At 38.5% G+C, this 27040-nt stretch overlaps 1 protein-coding gene across 2 annotated transcripts in view; it reads right to left on the reverse strand.

Annotated features, from left to right (window-relative positions):
- Positions 1–129: 129 nt before the first annotated feature.
- The window catches only part of Siae (sialic acid acetylesterase), a 33143-nt gene continuing 6232 nt past the window's right edge, over positions 130–27040 (reverse strand). For both annotated transcript variants that reach the window (XM_026404621.2, XM_026404619.2), the window contains 8 exons: positions 21614–21789; positions 16997–17135; positions 13338–13515; positions 11822–11931; positions 11152–11285; positions 4006–4163; positions 2220–2415; positions 130–802 (listed from right to left, as the gene is read on the reverse strand). In XM_026404621.2, coding sequence (XP_026260406.1) covers positions 569–802; positions 2220–2415; positions 4006–4163; positions 11152–11285; positions 11822–11931; positions 13338–13515; positions 16997–17135; positions 21614–21789 — 1325 coding nt within the window. In that variant the 3' untranslated portion in view covers positions 130–568. The remainder of the gene's footprint in view (positions 803–2219; positions 2416–4005; positions 4164–11151; positions 11286–11821; positions 11932–13337; positions 13516–16996; positions 17136–21613; positions 21790–27040) is intronic.

Below are 27040 nucleotides of genomic sequence, written 5' to 3' on the forward strand. Positions count from 1 at the left end.
TTTTTTTTTTTTTTTTTTTTAAAGAGAGACAGAGAACTTTTTAATATTTATTCTTTAGTTTTTGGCGGACACAACATCTTTGTTTGTATGTGGTGCTGAGGATCGAACCTGGGCCGCACGCATGCCAGGTGAACGCGCTACCGCTTGAGCCACATCCCCAGCCCCTTGTCGGAGATTTTGTAAAGAACACACGAAACCTAGCCTAAATGGCCTTTAAGATTTTCTTCCAACCCTGAGATTAGACAGTTTGGGAGGAAAAGTATCAAAACATTTCACTCCCAAAAAAATTAAGAAAGTGAATGACACTGAGGTTCAATTTGGTTGTAGTTCAGAATTAGCCCAAGACAGAGGCTCAGACTAACCAGGAGACAAACACAAGCATTTGAAGTTGCCCACCAGCCATGGCACTTCTAAGAATATAAAAATAGCCACATGATAGCTGAGAATTGTTCAACAAGGCTTTCTATCAATGTCCTCATTTAAAAGTAACAGTTGTCATCATTTAAACTTCCAAACGCCAAATTCTAAAAGTCACTCTTGCATCTAATTGTCATTTGGCAATCTTGTTCTAATGTCCAGGGACCTGGTCTAAGATGAAGGCAATGAAGGGAGGAGCTGGTAGGGTACTGCTGGGGTGATATAGTGGACACTGCTTATATTCACAGGGCCATAAGGTCCAGGCATAGCGAACAGCATCCACAGTGCCATAACAAGAATTGATATCCAAGGTCAGGGTCTGGGTGGAAAAAGTGCTCATAGGAACCGGAAGCCACTTGCATTGATGGTCACTGCAACATGAGATCTAATAAGAGTTAGAAAATAGGAATAGATCAATTAGAGTATTTGAAGAAACTGGGAATTACTCTTTCAGACAGACTTAGTAGGGAGGGAAGGAGCACGGCTTAGCTAAAACCCATTTCCTACAATAACCAGAACCTAGTCCAGGTTGAGTGTGGTTAACAAAACCACAAGTTGATAATGTAGTCCTGGCTTGAAGAGCACCTGCTTGGCATGCATGAGGCCTAAAATAAATAAATGTTCATGTGATTGAATAATTTCAATCAATAAATAAGATATCAACTTAGGAAGGCAAAGAAGCATAATCACATAAAGCATTTATGAAAGACACCCCTAAACATCCTTCTGGTGGTCCCTCTTGCGAGATTTCAAAGCAGCCCAGCTGTTCCCTGGCATTTCCAGAGGAGATGCACACTGACGAAGGGCACAAAGGAACTTTGGACACTGTGCCTTTCTTAAGTCCAAAGGCAATCCAGAAAAGGGAACATAAATTATCCAGGACCCACAGTTAAATTCTTCCCTGACCCTACTGTGTGGTTCCAGAGCCAGATAATAGGCAGACAGCCAACAACTGACAAAGAGGAGAACTCAGAATCTATAGCTTTCTTGAGTCTCTAACTCCAACTAAACTTAGCATAGCAAGAAGCAAAGTGGGACAAGTGCTGACCAGGAATCTGAGACAGATAGATAATATAGTTATCTATATTATATATACTCTGGAGAAGCTGTAGCTCTAGATAAACCCATGTGTGAAGTCTAACAGTGTCTCACCTCCTCTGTTGCCATATTTTCATACAACCTGTCCTAGCCTAATGACCTCAAAATTCCCCAAGACAATCATTTAAACATTCTACCAAGGAATGCCTCTACCCTGTACCCTCAACTACTTAAGACTCCTAATTACCCTCTTTAATCAATAGCCCAATTCCACTGCAGAATGATCCTTGCTAGGTATGAGAAAAAAAAAATAGTCTTGTTACATTAATTCATACTAAGTTACAATTTATCAAGCTTAAGCCTTTCAAGGGAGACACCAGCTTTAAAGAATGTCTGAAATTAGCATAATAAAACAAAAAAGACACCCAAGGGTGAGAGGAATTTACTGGAGCCAGAATCTCTCAATAGGTAACCTAAAAATAAAACCCTACCCTGAGAAAAAAGGGTTGCTCTGTGAGGGGAAAATACAAAAAAATATATCATTTAATAGGGGCCTTGTTTTCCCTTCCTTGATTATACCATCAAAATTGCCTCTAAATTAATGAATTAATAGCTGCTTACTTTTCTCTCAGATAAGGCCAACCCCCACCCATAACTATCCAAGACCTGCCACGTGGTTACATTGTAATGAAACATGCATGTAAAGAGCTCTTGACTCCTGACAAAATGAATCCCACCCCCTTTGTTTTTCCTGCTATTCTCACCTCAAATATTTTGTCATCCTGCCTCTGCACCTGGACTTGCTGGTAATAAGTGAGGTTGAGCAGTCCCTTGTGAGCCAAGAGTTCTATATTCTCAGGCAGTGGTCCTTGAAAGATCAAATTCTTCTCACCGTAAGCCACAGCACGAGCCCCCAAGTGCAACCTATAGGCCACAGTCTCTTTATCTCGAGGGTGGATGCTATAGGATAAAGGAAAGTAGAGACCTTTGGGTTCTTAACAATAACCACATTTTTTTTTCAAAAGAGATTATACAGAGCACCCTTTAAGAAGGTAAGAATGAGTTGCCTAAACTCAGTGCTCACCAGCTAGTCACCTTAAGAGAAATGTTAAATGGAAACTATAGATGAGGCTCTGGGCTTCCTATGGGTTCATGCTGAGAGCCATAGCTAAGTAAGAATGACGCATGGCAATTTCCTTGTCAGCCTACCCCATGTTGCTTAGAGGGAGGACTCTCCATTGTGGAAATGGGCTTGCCTTGGACCCAGGTCATTTGCAGTGACTTTGCATGAAAGGTGACCCTGCTCAAGGACCAGGGTGGATCCGGGTTTAGGGAGGATCCTGCTGGATTAGGGTGGGTCCAGGTTTAGGTGTATCCTGCTGGGAATAGGGAGTATCCTGCTCCTTGGGTTTAGGGCGGTTCCAGGTTTAAGGTGGACCCTGCTGGGAATAATCCTGCTGCCTCAGGTGCCCGCCTGCTCCTTGAGTTCCCGTTGAGTTCTCGGAGATTCAGAGAGTATTTTGGGATGCAGAGCCCAGTGGAAGTGTGGATTTCCCCAGAATGTGCATGTAGAGTGCCGGTGTGAGTTCGGGAATAAAAAATTGCTGTTTGAATCTACAAGATTGTGAGTGGCTCGTGATTTTGTGCCCAGCCAGACTGTGGCAGGTTCAGAATCCTTAAAGCAATAGATGGCTTAGAAGGAAGGAATAAATGGAGAGAGCAAAGGCATTGGAACTAACCAGAACAGCTATTATAAGGCTATTTCCAGTCACTAAAAGTAGTATTTTGGGACTGGGGTTGTGCTCACTGGTAGAGCGCTGGCCTAGCATGTGTAAGGCACTAGGCTCGATTCTCAGCACTACATATAAACAAATAAATAAATAAAGGTCCATCAATAACTAATAAAAATTTTTTTTAAAAAAAAAGTGTTTCATCTGAATCAACTGTTCATTATGTTTGGTCCTCTCTAGCTTTTATTTGTTCTTTCAGTAAATATCAAGTTCCTACAACAATCTAGACTTTATGTGCTGGACTTCATTTTATATTTGAAATATCTCTGCATCCTACAACTGGTGTGTAGTATTCATTGGAACTGTTCATGTTAGAATTCCATGGCCTGCTCTCACTGAAGCTAGTTGTGACCATATTATTTGGTTTGGGTTGGTTTGGCCAGTACACTGTGAGCAGAAGTGACTTATGTTGCTTTTAGATGGAAGCACTTAAATGCCACTGTGAAACTTAAGGTGACTATGGAAGCACAGATCAATTTGGAACCTCTGTTTCTCTGGGTTTGTGAGTAACTACAATGAGCAAAGTCTCTGTTGACCTTCTTTGGACATGAAGTGTGAGCATGAAATAAATTTTTCTTGCATCAAGGTATTGAGATGTTCAGGGGGATTTTGTTATTGCAACACAACCTACCATAAATAAGTTATATATAAGACATGTAAGCTCCAATCCTAGTCCAATCCATCCCCTCACAAGTGAACACCAGAGTGAAGGACTATAGGCAAAGAACTTTCACCAAACAAAACCAAGAAGCACCCATACCTGCCAAAAGGTGAGTCCCTGTCACAAAGGTCCATAGCTACAGCCATGAAAGTGTTGGGCATCTTTAGGTTAGGGACAGAACCAAAATCCGCCGTTTGATGCCAGCGGATCTGAGGAAATCCATCGTCTGAGTTGTCATTAGATAAATATGAAGATAACTGGAAAGTAAAGATTTTGTTAACTTTTATTGCATCTGAATTTTCACTGGAGTTTTTTTCACTGGCACACTCTGCTTTTACTTCATTTGTTTATCCAAAAGCTCATTCAACAGTGTTTACTAGTTTCTGTTGTAGTCCAGAGATGGAAGCAATGATTCCTCTCATCTCACATATCCTTTTCCAATGCAACTTGCCACACCTCTCTCAAGAGTCTTATTTCTCCTCTCATTGAATTTTGGCCAGCCCTGTGATTTGCTCTGACCACAGAATGCTGCAGAATTGATATACACCTGCTGAGTCTTTGCCCTAAAAGACCTAGCTTCTGATTGATTCTCTTGGAACCATCCACTGGCCATGGAAAAATAGTCCAGCTACCCTGTAAGACAGATTATGCAGAAAATATTATGATCTTCATGAAAGACCATGAACATAGAAAGACTCTATTGTTCCTTCAATCTCAGCTAAGCAACTCATTGTGTTAATTCTAGATCCTCCAGTCAAACTCGGCCATATTGAGTGAATCCAGCTGATATCACTGACAAAACATGGAACAAAGAGTAATCCTGGAAATAAAATGGATATTTTAAAGTTTTGTGGTAGTTTATTGCAAAGCAATAGGCAATTGATACATCTGTATATAATATAGGGCTAGGCCTTCTGGAGAAAAAGAAAAGCATGTGCTCTTTAGTGTATGGTACCTTCCATGAAAAACCTTATACCCACTCCATGTTGCCATGTGGCTTTGCAGTTCCTCCCTTAAGAAGAAGAATATATTTCCCCACCCCTTGAATCTGAGCTCAGCTGTGTGGTTTGCTTTGACCAATAGACAGAAGCACCGGTTATGGTGCGATGAATCCTGGTCTCTCCAACAGACCTTGCATGGATCCACTTATCTTTCTACACTTCTACAAGGACATGGCTGAGTTAGCCTACTGCTCTGTGAAGAAGGATGAGAGCTATGCAACAGAGCTGCCCATCTAATCCACTCCAGCCAACTGGAGCAGAGCCACAGGGATCAGAAAGAACTCAGTGGAGCTTAGCCAATATCGCCCACCCCAGCTCCCAAACACACAAGCTATAATAGTAAAGATCATCCCATGCCATGAAGTTCTAAGGTAATTTGCTACAGGACAATAACTAGCTAATATAAAAACTAAAGCTCTGTTGGGAAGACATATTACATAAGAAATAAATGTAAGAAATGTTAATGAACAATAGCATAAAATACTATGGAATAAATAATAACAGTGATGGCCCAGACAGCAAGAGCTATACATTTTGAGTAGACCAAGATTATTATTATAGGAAAACATGGCCTCAGAATATGTAAGAAAAATATGAGAAGTCCCTCCAAGTAGTGCTGCTCATACATCAAATGTTAGAACCTTATAAGGAGATGTTTTGAGAGTGTACAATCTAGCAGTACTGAGATATTGGTGATGGAAAGAGAAAATTGGAAGGATAACCAGGCAAGTGTGTAGAAAGTCCCTACTTTATTCTGTAAGCTATTGGGAACTACTGTAGAGATAAAGAGTTGTACAACATTGTAAATGTACTTTATTCCACTGAATTGAACACTTTGAAATGGTTAAAGTTACATGGATTTCGTTCACCACTGAAATTATTAAGGTAATTAAAGGACCATTTTAAAAGATTAATATAATGATTATAACAGACTGATTAGTCAAGTAGCTACCATAATATTTATTATAGTTTATATCCTGAATATCCCTTAAAGGCCCATGTGCTAAAGACTTGGTCCCTCGCCTATGGCACTATTGGGAAGTGATAGAACCTGTAGGAGGTGGGGATAGTAGGAGGAAGTTACTGGAGGCATGCCCTTGAGGAGATATTGGGACAACAGACCTTCCTCTCTCTTCCTAACCACCATGAGGTGAACAGGCTTCCTCCACTTCGTGCTTCCTACTTGATGTACTGTGCTACTATAGGCCCAAACAAAACCAAGTGGCCATGTACTGAAGTGTCTGAAACAATAAGCTAAAACCAGCCTTTCTTCCATTTAACTTATCTCAGGTATTTTTTACAGTGACAGAAAGCTGACTTACTACAACATTCTAGGCACAAAAGACAAAGGTCTAACCTAAAGGGATTCTAGTAGGAATGGGATTAAAAATGAGACAAACTGACAAAGCCATACAGCCAACTGAATATGAGGCACCAGAGAAAGGATTAAATCCATCACTTGGAATCTTTGACATCTGCTTGGGATCTAAGGCAAGCAGTACCAGAATACCTGTGGAATGACGTTGTTCCAAAAGAAGCCTGTGAAAGATCAACAGTTCATATAACATCAGTCATCTCATTTATTCATTAATTTTCTTAACAAAAGTTTACTGAGCCCCTACTCAGTGTCAAGCATTAATAATGGCCCAGGAGACAGAGTGTTGAACAATACATAAGAATCACTTCCCATGCTTGCATTCTAGTGGGGAGGGAAAACCAATAGACATTATAAGAAAATTGTATATCATATGAAAAAGTGATAAGTGCACTGGAAAAAAATAAGGAAAAGAGGAGAGTACACGAGTTGAACAAAGACAAGGAAGACGTAAGAGAGGACAATATGAGGATATCTGGGTGTGTCAGGCAGAATCCAAAAATGACATGTAATGACCCATCCTTATATAATACCTTGCTTTTAACCAACAGACAACCATGGCAAAAGCACTAGGAATTTACTCCCGTGATTATGTTATGTTACATGGCAAAGATAATGGGATTCTATAAATGTAAGTAAGTTCCCTAATCAGTTGACTTCAAGATCATCAAAAGGGAAAGTATCATGGTAAGCCTAAGTTAGTCAGGGGAGCCCTTTAAAAGAGGGTCTAGAAGTCAAGAGACTCTCTCCTGCTGACCTCCAAGAAGTAAGCTACCATGAGTTGTGTAACTTCAAAGAAATGAATTCTACCATTCTGCTGTTTTTCCCAGGAACCACTGAGATAACCAATGCATGCCTGGCCAGAGCACATATCTAATCATAAGCAAAAACATCTTACATTGTGACCTACTGTAAACCTACTTAATGATATAATAAACAATAATGTACTAATGGTGCCAGTGATCTAATGTAATCTAGTGTTGTGAATAAAACCAGCCTCTTAGACAAGCAGCCATTTTTGCCTCTGCATCTTGCCTTTGTCTCCTTTTGTTTCTTTACACCAACAGTCATGTGAGCTTGGAAGAGAACCTCAAATCTCAGATGAGATTTAGCCCTAGTTCCAGCCAACGAAAGGCACCAACCTAGCCCTCTCTCTGTCTCTCTCTCACCAACCATACTCTAATGATAAATCAGACCCCAAATTGGGGAACAGTTTAGTTTGGGCTAGTACCCATATTGTCTTTTGACTCCATTTCAAAATCTCTGACCCCATCAGAGGCACTGCATTATAAACAGACTTTTCCACCGTCATTTTGCTCACATAGCCCAGGAAATACCTGCCATCATCATCTGTATAAACTTGGCCCAATGAAGCTTTGAAGAAAAGAAGTTTTTACTTTCCAAGTGGATCCAGAAAGACTGAAAAACCTGGACAAGTTGCAACAGTAGCAGGAAGGAGTCTTGGTTATGACATGGAACTAAGGGGATATTTCAGCTCCTATTAAAATTCTCCTAAGCAAATCCGCCTTTCCATGTCAAATGATAAAGGACACTGGAGCTTCACAGTGGAATCTCATGAAAACTAGAAAAGGGAGAAAAGATCCAGTGAGTCACCCTACTTCTTCCACAAAACACCCAAAGACTGAAAACAGAGCCATGTTCACCAGCTACTGCCATGAGAATCACAGCAGCAAAGCCACCAGAAACAGTCTGCAGTAAGTAGTAGCCTGAAGCTCAATGAAACACAAAAGTCTTTTCCCAAAATGGCAGTTTGCAGAGAATTTCTGCAGCAATTGTTTATTATTTAATTGCTGCATTACTCGGCACTGGCCACCTGGGGGCACCAGCATACTCCACACCCAGATGAATTCTTGTGTTTTTCCTAATCTGAGATAGAGCACTGTTCAGTCTCCCACTATGATTAGTAGAAATATTGTGCCACTAATGAATGCATATGCCAGCCAAAGAATATGAAACTGGCCACATTAAGATTTTACAAATAACACCGCAGTTTGTAGTCTGTTCCTCCAAACCCCCTTTTAAAAAGCATACCCCTAAGGATCCAGGTCCTAGCCTTCTGCTCATCTTTCTCTCATGTTCTGGTAACCTCTCTACCAATAACTCTTCAGTACACATGTAGCCCTGGTCTCTCCATAGAGCCAAAGGTCTGTATCTTTTAACTGTGCTCTCATTATTGCAACCATCATTTCAAACTAAATATTTCTATAAAGCCAATTAATCCCTCCTAACAGAACAACTGCCCCCCCATTCTAATTTCTTCAAATAATAATAAACACTAAAATTATCTGGCCTATGTCAGGTTACATGAATTAAGTTATTTAATACCTAAAATAACAAAGAGGTTCAATATCTTATTCAAAATCACAAAACTTAAGGTATTAGAGCTGGAATTTTAATCCAGGCCATCTAGCTCTAGACCCAGGCTCTGAACCATTATTTTTGTCATATTGGATATTTCCTTTTGAATATGTGTGTGTGTGTGTGTGTGTAGATATGTGTGTGTATATATATATATACACACATATATACATATTTTTAAAGAAATATATATTTTTATATTTCCAGTTTTCCAAGAGTAACCAACATATTTGTGTTAGTGATGATAAAATTAAAGCCTGGAGGTTAAGAACTTGTAAATTAAAAAACATAAAGGGGATCTCAGTGACATATTTCTAGCACCTCACAGTTATTTAATTAGTATTCAATACATACTTTTGGTTTGAATTACTCAAATCATTTTCAAATTACCACATACATAGACTAAGAGAGAAAAAATACAGTAATACAGAACTGGTAGCAGGAGCTGCTGTTTGGAAAATGAGAATCTTGTTTCAAAGTCAAAATGTAAGAAAAAAGAAATAATCACAAAAGCATTTTAAGTGGAAAGAAAGTCTATAAAAAATCTTTACTCAAAAACAAAGGAGGGCAGGCCTCAGTGGCACACACTTGTAATCCTAGCAACTCAGGAGGCTGAAGCAGGAGGACTACAGGTTTAAGGCCAGCCTCAGCAAATTAGTGAGACCCTTTCTCAAAAAATAAAAAGGGACTAGGAATGTAGCTCAGTGGTAGAGTACCTCTAAGTTCAATCCCCATAACCACAACAAAATGGATGGAGATATAATAAATCAGGACAAGGTGGAGGAGATGGGAGAATGGTAAGAAGAAAAGTGTTTGTGGGATTCAGGGAGGCAAATGTCTAAACTATATATGTCCCATTCATATTGTAAATCTATCTCTGCTACTGCACTGTAAGTTAGAGCTTGTTTTCATAACACTTTATGTGTTTAATTTCCTATGTTCCAAAAAAAGCCAGAACTACCACCCTTCTAAAACATCAGATCTTGGGTCATATGAACAGTTAATACAAGTTAATTATGAATTTGGTCAAATATATTTATTCCTTTTCCAAGGCTGAAAGCAAATATTTCTAAACTAGTTACCTCTAATCAAAAATATGGTTTGTCTTGATTTTCTCATTTTGTGTGTTAAGACATTATTAAATGAGTGCCAACCAACTAGATACTAGGAGTATAATAAATGTGATCCAGGAAAATATGGCTATGTGCACAACTTATATGCAAGTAAAAATAAAAAGGAGAAGTAAAGGGTGCTAAGAGAACACATTATATGGGGGAGGAAATCCAACACCAGACTTTGGAGAGTCACAGAAGGTTTACTAACTAATATCTAGGCTAAGGCCTAAAGAATGGTTAAAATTAGCAAGGAAAACATGGGAAAGAAATGCTGTTCCAGGCAAGAAACATGGACAATGTCTACGAGTAGAGAGAGTGGCACATTCTGGAGGGTAGAATACACAATAGCAAGTAAGGGAGGATATAAAGATCCCATGTAAGATGCTAAACGTAAAAATTTATATTCATAAATTTCTACAGAAAAATGGGGATATTTTCAAAACCTTATAAAGGTGTAGCTTTTGACCCAGGAGTTTCATTTCTGGAAATTTATCTTATGGAAATAATTAAGCTATAAGGAATCAGCTACAAAGAAAACAAATATGCCACTACTTATAAAAAGCAAAACACTGAAAACAACCTAAGTAAGAACCTATCTATTAAGAACTTATCAATAAATCAGAATTAATTCTACTGTCATCTGTAAATAAAAAGAACAAATAAAAAGTTTTTACAAAAGGAAAAAAAAAAAGAAGAACTCATCAAACCCAGGTCCAGTGTCCCATGCCTGTAAAATCCCAGCTACTCAGGAGACTTAAGGCAGGAGGATCATAAGTTCAAGACTAACCTGGGCAATTTACTGAGACCCTGTCCCAAAATAAAATAAAAAGGGCTGGGGATGTAGCTTAGTGGTAGAGCACCCCTGGGTTCAATATCACTAAAGTATAAAAAATTTTAAAAAGAACTCAGTAAATACATTACAATACAACCATATATCAGAATATTCTGCAATCGTTATAAATTGTGTGAAAGATTAATATTTGTTGACATTAAAAATGGTCACAGCACATTAAGATAAAAAGCAAGATAGGATATAGTATTGTGGAATGGATCCTCTTTCAAAACTATGAGCAGAAAGTCAAGTCATCATCTTTAGATTATAGAATTCTCACTGGTTTTAGCTTTTCTTTTTTCTTTTTTTGCTTATCTCTTTAATAGTTTTTCAGAGAACCTTTTTTTAATAATAAAAATATATCAGTTGCTTATTGATTTTTTCAAAAAGATTGTCTCATCAACGAACTCATGAATTAAGCCTTAATTCAGTTCTAGTACTGGCACACTATGAAGGGGGAAAAAGGAATACGAATTCCAGGAAGAGAGCTAAATAGCACATCCTACACCAATGCTCATAAACCCTCTTCCTCTCAATACATACCTGGACAAATCCAAATGGGAAGAAACGTTCTGTCTGCCCCTGGGAGCCATGATGGAAGGTTTGGCGCCAGTCTTCAATGAGTGCAGGGAACGTGCAATTGTATAGGTCCCTGTTATAATTCATATTGGACTCCCCTAAAAAAGCAGCCAAAATCATGAAAGGAGTCTGGAGTAGAATTAAGAATGGCTTACATTACTGCCCTTCCCCTATCCTTGCCTTGAGAAAGTAGCCTTCCCACAGTGCTTAGGAGTGGCCTTGTGACCTTCTCTAGCCAATGAGGCCTCAGCAAAAGTGATGTGGGCAAAAACTTGAAAAGTGCTTCAGCTTTGGGCTTCACTCTCTTGAAGCAACTGGATCCCTGAAACTACTATGCAAATAATAAATGAACCGGCTTATGAAGGAGGAAAGGCCACCTGAGAACCTGGTGCCCAGCACATAGCCCCAGTCAACAGATCTGAGAAAGAGGCCTGCCAGGTGGCCAAAGATATGTAAGAAAGCTCAGGGGGAATTAGCTGAAGCAACCCAGACAAAAGAATTACACTGCTAACCCAGAGAATTGTGAACTAAATAGAATTGCAAAATTATTATATTAAGCCACTAAATTCTAGGATGGTTTGTTACACAGCAAAAGCTAGTTATATGATGGACAATCAACAAACAGAGCACTCACCCTGGTACCATATCACCCCTTTCAGAGTCATATTTTGTAGCGGATGGATCATGGCATTCCAGAGAACAGAGTGCTCACTGGGACCAGTTACAGAATCCTGTGGAATGGGCCTATAATCAATGAGAAATACATATGTCACCAGAAAGCTAGTGATTAATCACATGATGATCCCTAAGCTAGGCATCTGTCCACTTCCACATGGGACAAACTTCTGATGAAAGCAACATACAAGTAAATTGGTTACTCAGTTTCACTTGAAAACATGTAATTAGTCTTTGAATTTCACCTCCAGGTTCTTCCTAGGTTAAGGGTGTCTTTCTATGAGTTCAGAGTGGCCATACCAATTTCCAGATGAGATGAGTGAAACCAGAAGGGAGAAGTGATTCCCTGTGAGTTTCTCACACAGGCAAAGTTTATCTACTACTCAATGGATGAAGACTTAGATTGATTTAAACTTTTTGTTTTTATAAGCAATGCTATGATCACCTTCCTTTTAGCTTAATTATTGCATGCATGCTTAATTATTTCCTTAAGATAAATTTCCAGAAATGAAATTGCTGGGTCAAAAAACATTTTTTAAAAAAAAACTTTGAACAGTCTCAAATTTCCTTATAAAAAAATGTATGTGAATTTATCTTCAAGTAGCTGAATATACCCACTTCTCCACACCCTTATCCTTCCCATCCCCAGAGGTCTATAAGGCCTAGACTTCAGACCACCACCCCCACCATGTGCTAGATCTGATCCTTCCTCCTATTCTACTAGAGGTCATTCTTTCTGCCCAAAGCTAATGTCTTCACTCTCCCTCAGGCAAGCTTTTACTCAAACCCTATCAAGAACAAAGTCCATCCTCCTCCCAGAGTGACACAGCCAGTGTCCAGGACAACATTTCACATCCTGCTCATTTCCATGTTGGCATTAGTATCAGGATTTTTATTAACTAGCCCTTTCTCCCCTATACATTCTGTCTGATCCAGATTTTCCTACATGGGCTTTCAAAGTCAGTATATTAACATAGTTTTTAGTACATCTTCATTCATTTGTTCCTACACTATTTTATTCTCCAGGAAATACAGCCTAATGGTTAGAAGCACACACTGGAGCCAGAATGTGCCACTTACTAATCATGTCCATAAGCAAGTTCCTAAACCTCTCTGAGACTTCATCTTTATCCATAGGATGTTAATAGTATTCTACACTTCAAGGAGTTGCTCTGAGTACTAAGTGAATTAATATATATATATATATTACTTAGAACAGTGCCTGGCATATAGGAAGCTTTCTGTAAGCATCAGGTATGGCTATTACTAAGGAAAAGGACCATAACTCCTTCTTGGCATGTTCTCAGATGATTGTGGTGGTGATGACACCACACTTCACCTGCGCGTGAAGAAATTCCATACATTCAACACATATGTGGGCATTCAACATATACTTAACCCCCCAACAAAGACCATGACCTTCTCTCTTACATACTTCTCTGGTAGGCTTTCTTCCAGGAGAAATTCTTTCTTACCCTTGATTAAGAATTCCACAGGCTTTCAGGGACCTTCCAGATGACCAGGCTTCAATGGGTGTCCCACCCCAGCTGGAGGAGATCAGTCCAATGGGATATTGCAGAGTGTCATATAGGTAACGCCCAAAGAGCCAGCACACTGCTGACATGTACGTGAAATTTCCCTGGCCTAAGTTTTCTGTCCAAATAAACAGTAGAAAAGGGGAAAGAAGTGGATACAATATGAGCTACAGCTACTAGATGGGTCTAGGTGAAAAGAGTGAGTTTGGATCATCCCTTCTGTACCTTTCTGAGACATCGAAAAGTAAGATAAGATTGAGAGGCAATGAGAAAATATAGCACCAAAACCAAGCATCTCTCAAACCTTCCAAAGGGAATACTATAGCCTTAGTGATGGTTTTCTTTTATCTGTCTTCAATTTTTTTCAAATGCTTCCCATAATTAGGAAATAATGCTCTCAGCCTGGCACAGAGGCAAATAACAATTTTACTCTCAATCTGAGTATAAATAATATACTTACATAATCAGGGAGCCAAAACTCTCCAGCCAGGCAAACAGGTCTCCCCATTTTTCCCCCATCTCCTCAGGTTCCTTAGAATCTAAGAATGTTAATACTCCTCCTAGTGGGTAAAAGTGGCACAAAGGCCCCTGGGTTCCTATATTATCCTTTTTTCTGCCTTTGTTCTTACCTGGCGACTCATTTCTACTGTTCTCCGTGGAAGGGAAAAGCAAGGATACAATAGGTAAAAAAGAAATGTGTATTTTTTATGAGGGATATTATAGTCAATTTTATAGCTATGGTAATTAAGACATGGACACATAGTGATAAGAAGTCTGACCAAAAGGGAAAGCAACAGAAATGAAAACCAGTGCTTAAATTTTCAGCAATCTAAACTGTTTGTCCATATTTCCCAGTAACCAACACAGGCTAGAGTGAACAATTTCCATGTTATAGGAAAGCTGACAAAGAGGGGAACATGCATGTACACACAACTGATAGAATCAAGTCAACCCAACATAAGACCTCCTGGCTTAGCCCTGTGAAGATCCAAATTCAACACAGTATAATGCTGGAATCCCAAAAGTTGATAATAGAATAGTAGAAATTCAAATCAATTTCAAATCAGTTAAAATTGATTGAGCACCTACTATGTGTCAGGAACTACTAGATGGTTGAGATATAGCAAAGAAAGAGATCTGAAAAGACTTCTCTTCTTAGGTTTGCAGTTTACAGAATAAGATAAATATTCTGCTGAATAAAATACAAAGCAAAATACATTAAGTGCCTCAGAAGATACAAATAGTTATTAAGGAATTTTAATACCAAATAAAAAATGTCAAATGAAAGTCAGATCATGAAAAGCCTGATAAAGACTGACCTCCCCTCCCCTGTGCTTCCATAATCCCAATACCTAGCTCTATCACTATATTTCGCTTCAATAACCCACTCAGTGTTTCCCTCACCCACAACACCACTAGCCACCTGAAAGTAGGTCTTCATCTTCCTCACATCTGTATCACCAATGTCTAGGACATAATAAAGTGTCAGTAACTGTATATTGGCTGTTGTTCAGTAGCTGTGGTAGCTGGTTTAAGGTGGATCACTGAGGGGTAGGTAGAAGATAACAGTAACTAGGAGGGCTGAAGGGAGTGGAGAGACCTTGAAGGATAGACAGAAATTTAATAAGCAGAACTATGATTCTAGGCAGGAGGAAAAAACGTGTTAAAAGCATGTGAAATAGGAAATATCTGAAAGTATTTGGCTGAAGCAGAGATTTAAAAAGGAGAATAGTGAAGGTAAATCTGGAGGGGAGGTTGGAGCTACATCTTGAAGTAATGAAAATGGAAAGCAACTGGAAAATGAGAATGCATGGCAAACAGAAAAAAAACACAAATATGTGCACAGCCTAATCCCTGGAACCTGCAAATGTATACTCTCCCATGGCTGAAGGGCTTTGTAGATGTGATTAGGGTTAAGGGATTGAGACAGGGAGAGTGTTCTGGATCAACCAGTTGGGTCAAATCTAATTATATGAGTCCTTAAGTCAGAGCAATGTGCCAATAGAAGAGTAAGAAGAGATTCTAACTATGGGAGAGACGTGACCCACTATGCTTTTCTGCTGAGATCCACATTGCCTCTTTCAGGTTATTACTGAAATGTCACCTTTTTCAATTGGGACTCCCCTGCCACTCTAAATTGCAAGCACTACCCCATCCCAACCTATCCTTCCCTACCAATCCTTCCATATGGCCTCCTTTCCCTGATGTATTTTGTTTATTTACTTTTGTCTCACTAGCACACATAATCATCTAACCTATCCTATGATGTCCAAATTTATTCAGTCTGAGTTCAGAGAGCAAAAGGAAATGATTCCTGAGTTTCAGATAACACATAGTAACACATAATAAGAGTTCATAAAGCAAAAAAAAAAAAAAAAAAACATTATCCAAAAATTAACCTAAATCCATTCTGTTCCAGAGCTCTTATAAGGGGAGAGTTCAGACAGTGTGAGACAGAATACCATCAGATACTACATATGTGATTTACTAATTATTCATTTTCCATATTCCTTCACACTAGACTGTAAGTACCATAAGATCGGGTATTCTTGTCTATTTTATTGACCACTACACCCACAGCAATTAGAACAGTTCCTTGACCATAGTGGGCACTTAGATATATGCTGAATATATTAGCTCTTGAAAATGTAGGAGAAACTGAGGTCACCAAGGTAAAGCATATATGGACAGAAAAGAAAAGGACCTAGAAAGAACACAGGAACCACATTTGAAGAAAGGTATTAGAAAAGCAAAGAACAGGGAAGAAGATAACAGGAGAAATAGAAAAAGGAAGTACCATGCAAGCTAGGAGGAACATGCAATTTCTAGCAGGGGTGATCCACAGAGTTGAATGCCACAGAGGTCTATGGAGTTCAAAATGAGAAGAGTAGTAGCCTTGAGTTGAACAAATTGTTGAGATGGAAGCAGAAACCAGATTATAAAAGAACCATGGCAAGGTCATGAAAAGAATGAAAACAAAAGATGTTCTAGAAAAGTATAAAAAAGTAAAGGAGAGAGATGAGGCTTCATGAGAAGGGTGTTATGTTCAACTTTCTTTGTTAGAATAAAAGGCTACACTCTGTGTAGGGATTACGTGTCCATCTTAGTCACTGCTGTGTCCTTGGGGACTAGCACAGAGCTTGACACTGAGAAGGCATGAAATAAAAGATTCTATGCTGAATAGACAGTGGGGGAGAGAACTGAGCCTAAGGGATAAGAGAAGGCCCTAGAAGTAAGAGCCATCAGAATTAGCCCTGAAAGGATACCAGTCAATTGTCCTTAAACACAGAAAAGAAGGAAGAGAAAACAGAGGGTCAAGGGAATAGAGAGAGATACTAGCACAGCTCATGCTGAATAGCCTCAATATATTCACCAAAATTGAAGGAAGAGTCTTTTCCTCAAGTAAAAGGTCTTTTGGAGTCTTGGGGAAAAATAAAACAAGTGAAACATGACTATCAGGAATGGAATGAAGAATCAATAACAAATAAGTAAAAGGATAATTCAGTAATAATAGATAAGAACCACATTGGGGCTTACAGATTCCACTTAAAGCACTGACCCATCTTTAACATACAGTACATGCTAAAGTGCTCACATACCAGAGGTAGGTTTAGACCATGGCAAGTCAACCGCATCAAGGTCCTCCAGCTCCTGCTCTGCTTGAATGAGTGAGACAGAGAGGATGCGAATAGACTGATAGGCAGCAGCACTGGACAGCTCCCTTGTAGCATTAAATATCTAGAAGAGAAATTGAAATGTTATTTAACCTAATGGGTGGTGAACTGGCTGCCGCCTCTTAGGAAATACTTCCTACTCACTGAGTTCCTTCTGAGCCTTCAATATACTGAAATTAAGTGAAATAACCCGAACTGGTAATGAGCTGGACTGAACCACCTTGATCCACTTTGATTAAAAGAGACCATGATGAATCATGTTCCAAGGAGGATTTGAATGTAATGAACCCAATGATCTTAGGAAGTAGGTCTATGGTAGACAAGAGGGGGTTGCAGTACTTTAGGCTAAATATTGACTAGTAAGTAGAGACCACTGGTATCTTAAAACTAAAATACTTCTGCTCTGAAAAATTATCTGATAATGGAAAGCCATGGCAAGTAACTTCTTTTTTAAAAATGAGCTTAGAGAGCCTATATGGAGCCAAAAAGGCCATGGGGAGGTAGATTTATGTAATATAATCCATATCATCCAAGAAAAGTGTATTCAAAAGAAACACACCTGGAAAGTGATAGTTGAAACATACTGGAATCAATCTCACAGTGCATACATTCTCATCTTGTCATGCTAAAAAAAAATCACTAGAGAAAAGCATGGGTGCATGGCAACCTGAAAGGTGGTGTTCAGGATAACAGCTCAGAACAGTCCCAAGAATTTAAACATAGAAGATATATCACATTATACTAAATCATTTATGAATCTTCATCAGTTACCAAGAATATGACAGGAGTGGCTAAGGGCTTTTCTGGATAAGAATATGTGTACTATACTGAGTAGTTTATTCATTAGTCCTATTAAACCTCATTCCTCTATGAGGTATACACTGCCATTTCCTTAAATCCTGATTTTTTAGTTAAGGTTTTCCTTTATTTTAAAAAGAACAGATAGACAATATCTTGCTTTACCTTTTCAGTTATGTATTTTCTCTTGACTCTTCCTTAATCCCCTGAACTAGTCCTGCTTCTCCCAAAACAAAGGGCCAAAGGAGCTTGAGGAAGCCCAGTTACCATTAGCCCCAGGGAACAGGCGCTCCAGCTGAGTCTGGACCGCCACAACAAGCAGCACAGAAGGCTGGGATACTTTCCATTGGCCTCCAGCCACAGAGTGTGCAGCTGGCTCGCTCTCCCTCCTACCCACCATGGAGAATACAGCTGGCCCTCCAGCCCACAGTAGAAAAGAAATGATGGAGCAGCCAGGGTGCCCCCACAGAGAATTTCATTGAAATATGCTACCCCTGGAATCATCTTTTGACTTGCCACTGAGCCTACTCTGGCCAATGAGATGGCCAGAATCAAATGAAATGGCTCTTTTAGTCACAATGGGAATTCTGGTCTGAAATGCCTTCTGGGTAGCAGCAGCTCCAGCCTGTCCAGGTAACTGGTCTTCCTACTTTCAGGACAGATTATACAGTCTCAGTAAAATTCCACAGGAAATCCAGGCCTATTTCTTCAGGATCTTGCCTGGCAAGGTTAATGTGAAATAAACATTCAAAAGTAAAAACAGGCTAATGCACTCACAGTATATTCTGGCAGGGAAATTATTTTTCAGAAGCAAGTACCTGTAAAAAAGTCTCCTCCCTTGGAATTCAGTTCTGCACTAAGCACGAAGGATCATATGTTGCTTCCATGGAAACAGTGGATGAAACTGCTTTCATCCTCTCCACCCACACTAGCTTCCGCACTGACTGGGAACTCAAGCGCCTCATGGCAATGAGATGCCAGCTTGGGGAGGGAGCATGGGAGAACATGCTACTTGTCTTTTAGACTAGTTGCTAACGATTAGTGTACTGCCAGGCCAATGGAGTCAGAGTGGCTGGCATTCTCCTGTATTGTTACCAGCACATGGAACTGGATCCAAAACATTGCCTGGAAAACTTCCATTTTCAAACTCACACTTGTGTATTATTTCAAGCCAGAACTTGAAAATCACAGAAAGTGTTAACAAAAATGGGGATGGGGAAAATTTTTCTGCTGTACCTGATGACAATTACTTCTGAAACTGGTAGCCTTTCCCAATATTACTAGGCCTTTTTGATGGAAGCATTTCCTCAGGGATATTGGCAGCAAACTCAGGAATAAAGAGATTTCAGGAAGATTTTCATTTAAATGACACTTGGTTTCCCTGCTGATGAAAGGGGAAGCCTTACTCCATCTGCTGAGATCAGATTTCATCTCATCAAACACCTCAGTGTAATTATTTTTCTACCAAGTATTTAAATGAGGATGTAAATGAAGACCAAGGTATTTGAAGTCATTAACGCTGCTGAGGCTGAGGGAGAGCACTGCTGCCTCTCCAGGGACCAGACCGTTAGCCATCAAAGCAGCTGCTCACCGGTGTTCATTTTGTAACCTTTATACCACATTCTTGAATTAATGAAGACGCATCAAGAATCTATTTCCTCAAAGGATCTTGGCATGGGGTCTGCATGAGAGAACAAGGCATGCATGTGAGAGCATGCATATGTGAATGTGTGTGTGCATGCACATGCAGGCATGTGAAGGACACAGAGAAAATTACTGACTTAAAAGAATTTGGATATTCTGTAAGTTACTTTATATTCTACTATAGCATAATACAGTTATCCTAAAGTTGACATAATAATATAAAGAAGCCAGTCATCAAAACTCCTGTGAATCTTTTACTGAGATATGGTACCAGTCCTTCCTTTCTAGATTTTAATTTCTCTACTGGTAAACTAAGAATATGGGGAGTGACAACCTATGGAGAAATGGGTTTCCTGTCTGATATTGGCCATCTTTTTCTAAGCCTAACAAGAAATATCCAAGTCTTAAGACCTACCCTGACTTAGGAGGCAACAGATGAACATTTAGATTTTTCTCCATTTATAAACATCTCACTCAGTGTTATAAATAACATTCAATTTTAAAATTCCACTTTACCCTAACAACAAGATGGGCATACAATCTGCCATTTCCTTCTTTGAATGTGAAAAGTGGTAGGTTATAGTGAGAATTTTACCTCCTCAGAAAAGTCACATGGGAGGGAGGGAAAGAAAGACAGTGTTTGATGCAAGCTTGAGTGCATGCATGTTTTGGGGGGAGGTTGGGGGGGAACCTGTAGAGGGAAAAGAAGCAAAAGAATAAAAGGGGAGTCATAGATCCTTCTGATCAAAAAAATAAGATTCTACTGACTGTTAAGAGACTAGAAAACTTGGCTTTCAATACCATCAGCACCTAAAATTCTGTCTTGCAAACCAAGTGCATGGTTTAAAATAAAAAATTAACACTTGGATATTTCAGATGGAATTTTTTTTTTGTTCCCCTACATCTCAGAGCTCACAGCACTAGCTTAGTACAGAAGATGCTTAAGAGTAAATTCTAGGCAGAAAGAGTGTGTTTACTCGTAACAATCAAGATCTGATTTAGCTTGACAGAAAATGGGATAGGATTCCTTGGCATAGACTGCTATTGAGAAAGTGACTATATAGATACAAACAGATCTGGTCCATGCCTTTCTGTGCAAACATGGAGCTGTAATTAGAGCATTAAGGAAATTACTGTTTTCCTCAATGAGTTAACAGCAATTCCTCTATACAAAATCATGCTTTCTATCAAGAGATAAAGCTTCAATTTTATGTCCATTCACCTAAATTAAAGAGTCTAGTCAAAATTCAGTTTAATAAGCATTTCAATTCAAAAGTTTTCCATATATTTAAGTAAGGCAAGAACTATAAAAAATAAAATATTGGTTAGGAAAACCTAAATATAAAAATTGAGATTCTTGGGGCTGGGATTGAGGCTCAGAGGTAGAGCTCTCGGTAGCACACATGAGGCACTGGGCTTGATCCTCAGCACCACATAAAAATAAAATAAAGATATGTGTCCACCTATAACTAAAAAGTAAATATTAAAAAAGAATTTAGATTCTGAATTAGAAAACTAATGATGAAATGAAGTAGATATGTCCAGAGTGAGATCTTTTCAAATAGCATTATTTAGTAATAGGTTTTTTTTTTTTAAGCCACTAAGAAGAAATTATAAGGAATAGAAGCTAGAGAAGAAAAAAGAGACTCTAATCTGAAAGGACTAAAATAAAAAAAATTTTCAAGAGAGCTGAATTGAGATCATGATCTAATTATAGAGATTTTAAACCTCAAATTTAAATATTTCTCAAAGATGGGAAAGTGTATAATGAAGGAAGGAAAAAATAAATAAATAAAAATAAACTAGAAAAGAAACTCAGATTGGTAGAAAGAGTAAGGGAAAACAGAAACATTTCCAAGTTCTTAACCTGTTAAAACAAACAAAGTATAGAAACATATTAGTGCCAATCAATTACTGCCAATTTAATCAAACTTACTTATTAAGGTTGTTAAATTTAATTTACACATGAAGGCACTTAGAACAGATCTTGACACATGGTAAATACTTAATAAATATAAACAGCCTTCCTTCTCCTTATTGCACCCTTGTCTTTCTTCTTTATCATCAATATTATTTATTGTTACTACTCTGGAACATTACCTGTAATACAGTCATCTGCATGTTACTCTGCCCACTGCAAAGCCAGACATCTCCAAATAAGATATCATGGACTTTCAAGGTAATATTTCTTGTCCCAAAAGTCTGTTGTGCCATCATTTCAAAAGGTCCACCAGGCTTCATAGGATCCAGTATCACCATCCAGGTATTAGAGGGTGCTAAAATAACAACAGGTCTCCAAGGAGTTAATCAGTCAATCACTTCAAATGAAATTAAAGCCCAGTTATACTCATTTATAGCTATTTCCAGACTCTGTGATAAACTGTATCCAAAGTTATAAAGATTGGCCATATTTCAGAAAAAATAGATAGAACTGACAAGAGCAGCAGCATTTTTATCTGTAATCTGTACCAATCCCTTCTTATTTTTAACTGAAATAAGTTGCCCAGTTATAATCCTAAATGAGGACAGACAAAAATACACACAGATTAAAATTCAAGGGAATTTAGTATAAAAAAAACATAAAACAGAAATTCTTGTTACACTATCCAACTGTCAATACTAACATAATTTAATCTTTTCTCTGTACCCCAAACTAATTTGTAATTATCCAATCAAATGTGAGCACAGATTATAGAAAAAAATCACTTATAATCTGAAACTCTCCCTTATAGTACAATCACCCCTCTTATCAACCCCCTCCTCCTCTCATGTTCCTAACAAGAATTAATACCACCAGTGGTGCTGCGTTCTCCTACAAACAGGTGCATGAAGAAACTGATTCATCAAAAATTAGTGGGATGAAAATAAGAAACTAGTAGTGTAGTGGAAGGGAAATTGACATGATGGGAGGAGGGAAGGACATGAAATGAAATCTATCAAACTATGCTATGTCCAGGTATGAATTTACTGCAATGAATTATATATGTGTGTAATATAATATATGTATATATTATATATGCATATGTAATACATAGTAAATATATAATAAATCAATACATATAAATAATTGATATATATATATAATTATAATGCATTAAAACAACAATGATAATAATATAAGGGAGATCCATAGAATAAAGCAAGCAGATCAAGGGAGGGAAAGGGAAGACACTGAAATGAGATTGATCAAGTCATGTTGCATGCAAGTATGAATGACATGATGAAGCCAATATTATGTATAATACAGTACACCAATAAGAAGAAAGCAGAAGACATACAAATAAATCTCTCTGTGAAAGAATTATTTTGATTTGTCTAATTAAATATTTTCAGAGTCATTTACAAAATTTAAGATGTTTGAACTCAATTAAGGAGCTGAGAAGCTATCCAAAACCCTATTTCAGACATTCATAGCTTTTTCCTTAGAAACACCCCCCCCACCACCACCATCTTCCTAACTTCTCAAACACACTGCAGGGGTCACCACTGCCAACATCATACTCAGGAATTTAGGAAAATACCTTCAAAATAACAAAATTATTCCTAAAAGAATGAAACAATAAGCAAAGTTGAAGAAATAAGAGTAGAAAAATCGAGAAATGAACAATTTAAAATAAAATTTTTTTCAAAGAATATGAACTAATTTATAATACCCATCCAATCAATGTGAAGGAAAAGAATGGTAAAAACTGGAAAAAGCATTCTGAAGTTATTGTACCCAACCCATGAGAAATAATAATTATAAAAATACCATCCAAGTGCCTACTATGTGCCACATACTGTGTGGTTCTTTCTAATCAGCAAGAACTACGCAGAAACACGAGAATCCCACATACATATATATAAGGAGATAAGTAAAAGTCTAAACCATAAAGGATTATTTTCCTGGAGGAAATGTCCAAAAAACCCCAAGGTATCGGTGAAAGGGTGCATGTTTGCTCCTCTGGAAAGCATAATTCACTAAGCTTGCAACTCGCATCTCTAGGAGGTCAATTAAGCCCAGGACCAAATGTTCACAATTGTTTTTCTCTCACCAATAGCCAGACACCAACATATTAAATGTATAATTCACCTAAAGCAGAAAAATCACTGTTTTGGAAACAGTGGGCAGCTAGTACAGATTGTGTCGCACAGGTGTGATATGCTCCGTATGGCTTACACTTCTGAGCAGGCAGACGCTCCAATCTGTCCTAATAATCTTGCCAAGGTCTTTCCAGGCTTCCTATACTGACATATCTCACTAAAGCTCTGTCCTTCTGCCACCAACATTACTCATATAAGGTGATGTGGCAAACCCCCAGAAAACCCAGGATAGGACTATTTCTTAGCCTTCCACTACTATACGACATATTCCTAATCACTGCTATTAATTAGAGATTTATCCTTAACCTCAATGCAGGCCACATGGCAGGTGAAGAAAATTACCCTTACACCAACTTCTGAAAACTTTTACTGCCCAAGAATAAAAAGACGGTAAGGGAGTGAGAGTATGAACAATTTGAGTAAAACATGGCAACATCAACCTAATATAGCTGGAGGGTAGGCTTCCTGTTGGGCTAGAGCCTGAGGGGAAACTGGCATTAAGACTTGAGCCCAGAGAAATCTGCTTTTGACTTCTTCAAAGACCCCAAGGAATTTCCTTCTGTTCAAAAGCCACCATGTTTCACGAGGAGAGCTGGCTGGTCCTTGGATTGTCAGTTCAGTTCAGTTTGGCTAAAGAGGAACTTACCGTAGGCCAGTAAAGTCCAGTTAAGAGGTTTTAGAAGCTGCACTCACCATCAAGCCCACCAGGTTGTAATAAAATTGATCCACTGACCACAAAGGGCTCACCATTACCAAATGCCAAGTTCACCATCCAGCTGGTTTTCTGCTGATCCTGATAGGCTTTTTGAGCTTTAGTTCCTCCTTCAGGATCCTAAAACTACCCTTACCACAACTTCTGAAAACTTGCTATCTTGTTTTTCTCTCACCAATAGCCAGACTCCAACATGTTAAATGTATAATTCACCTAAACCAGAAAAATCACTGGTTTAGGTGAATTTACCAATCCTGGCCCAGATATCTATAAATTCTCATTTTTGTTGCACTTAAATCTCTGTTCCTTTGCATTTTTTCTTCTACCATCTAGGAAGACTAATTTCCTTTCTTCATTATATAGCTACTTAAGAGTGCTTACCATGAGCCTGGCACTCCATCAAGTAAATGTCAGAAAATAAACCCTAGTCCTAGGTTACACTGATGAGAAAGCCAAGCAATTTGACTAGGGCTTTATGATTCATGCATAACAGCATATTTGGTGGCCTGTTTCTTATAGTTGCTCTTCATATTCCAGCCAAAGACATAAGTAAAGAACTATGTAATCTGCACTTTCTCTCCATCTCTCCAATTAATTGCAACTTCAAAATGAGAAGAGCAAACAATCAAAGGGAAAAAATGATCATAATTTGCCCAGAGACATGATTAGTCATAAAAGTGCTTTCTTGCTTTTTCTTTTTGCTATTCACATCAGATGTTGTTTTGAAGGTTATTGTGCCAAAATCTTAGAAGCCAAGAAAAAGAAAAGGAAAAATTATCCATGACCTTTGCCTTCCCAAGAGAGAAAAACCTAGAGCTGAAAGAAGCAGCCCTATTCACTGCTCCTCATGGAACCCTGGATCTTCACCAACTGAAAAGTGGTTCAGTGGTTTTTGGAAGTGGCTTGAAGGTGAAAGTGGTTTACTGCCTAAACCATCCCTTATTTACCTACATTTACTCTACAACCTGAATTTCAAATCCAATACAACCAAATATGAATACAAAATAAGCCAAATTTAAATACTTTTCTTTTAATAAAACTGCTCATGCAAGTTACTTAGACTACACATGCCATGGCAGACACCCCTTAGGGTGACCTCCAAAGTCACAGACTTATATCATCCCCTCCCTTCAAGAGAAAAGAGAGCCTGTGATTTACTTTCAATCAACAGAAAACAGCAAAGATGAGATGTCACTATTGTGATTATGTTATATAGAAAAGGTGAAGGGATTTTGCAGATGTGATTAAAGTCCCTAATCAGTTGACTTTCAATGAATAAAAGGGGAAATTGTCCTGGGTAGGCCTGACTCACCAAGGCCATTACTAAAGGGTTCAGAGGTCAGAGATTTGAAGCAACAAGGATGCTGCCATGAAGTCTGCCCCTCAAGAAATTAATTCTGCCAAAAACCTAGAGGAGCTTGGACCTGGATCACTCAATAGTCACCCCTCCAGCTGAGAACACAGACTGGTCTTGACTTCAGCCTAGTGAAACCTGAGCTGAAAACATAGTTAGACCATGGCCAGATCATAGACATGCAGAGATTGTGAGATAGTGAAGGTGTATTATTTTAAGCACCTAAGTTTGTGGTAATTTATTATGCAATATAAAAAAATTAGTATGCATGTTACCACTGCAAGCAGGAGTGGGGAAGGGTGTTGGCTTTTTTGTGTGTTTTTCTAAGACAAAATTAGTCTGTTTTCCTCAATTGTGATGACAAATACAGAAACACCCTCATTTTATCACCTGCATACACACACACACACACACACACACACACCCTGCTATGTTTGTTAAAGTTAGATGATATACCTATTCTCCCTGGCTTTATTCCTTGTGTCTGCATTACTTGACACATGATTTGAACAGACCCAGTAAGTGACCATATTTGGATCATCCTTTAGGTTTTTATTATCCCAATGCTTAAGTGTCAGTGTGCTGGACAAAAACCTACACATTGTTAAAACTCCACTTTGTTCTGGGTCCCTAAGGAATAGCAGGTAATAAGGACAGGTAAAAATTTAAGAGGCAGACCAAGTGGGAAATTGAAATAGTCTGACAGAAAATCCCAGCATCCTCATCAAAATTTTAAATAAAAGCCAGGCACAGTGGCGCATGCCTGTAATCCCAGTGGCTCAAGAGGCTGGGGCAGGAGGATTGTGAGTTCAATGCCAGCCTCAGCAAAAGCAAGGTGCACTAAGCAACTCAGTGAGACCCTATCTCTAAATAAAATACAAAAAATAGGGTTGGGATGTGGCTCAGTGGTTGAGTGCCCCTGAGTTCAATCCATAGTTTAAAAAAATAGTTTTTTTTAAATAGAATCTAGCTGTTTAATATTCCCTGTAGTGTCTCTTTTGAGCAGTTTTTTTTGTCTGCACTATAAATCTTCTTTCATGTCTGCCTTCCTTATTCCAAATAACACTTTATGCATTTTGCTTCATGGGCAGAAAAGAGCAAGATGCCAATTGAAGTAGGTTTTCTGACATCTATAAATTAAAATACCTTTATTCTCTACAAGTAAATGTGGGAATGCTGATAAATTGATCTACCACTATCATCACCAATATTACCAACCCCTTTTCCTGTGAAATTATCATCAAGAGTCCATGAATCACTTGATTCCCTTAAGTACTGCTGGTTATTTTAACTCCAAAAAAAATATATATCACTTTACAGTGAAGCAACTGGAGCAGTATTTGAGCCTAAATCACTAAAATATGAAAGGAAAACATGA

This window comes from Urocitellus parryii, chromosome 4, assembly GCF_045843805.1.
Source record: "Urocitellus parryii isolate mUroPar1 chromosome 4, mUroPar1.hap1, whole genome shotgun sequence".
Classification (NCBI taxonomy): domain Eukaryota; kingdom Metazoa; phylum Chordata; class Mammalia; order Rodentia; family Sciuridae; genus Urocitellus; species Urocitellus parryii.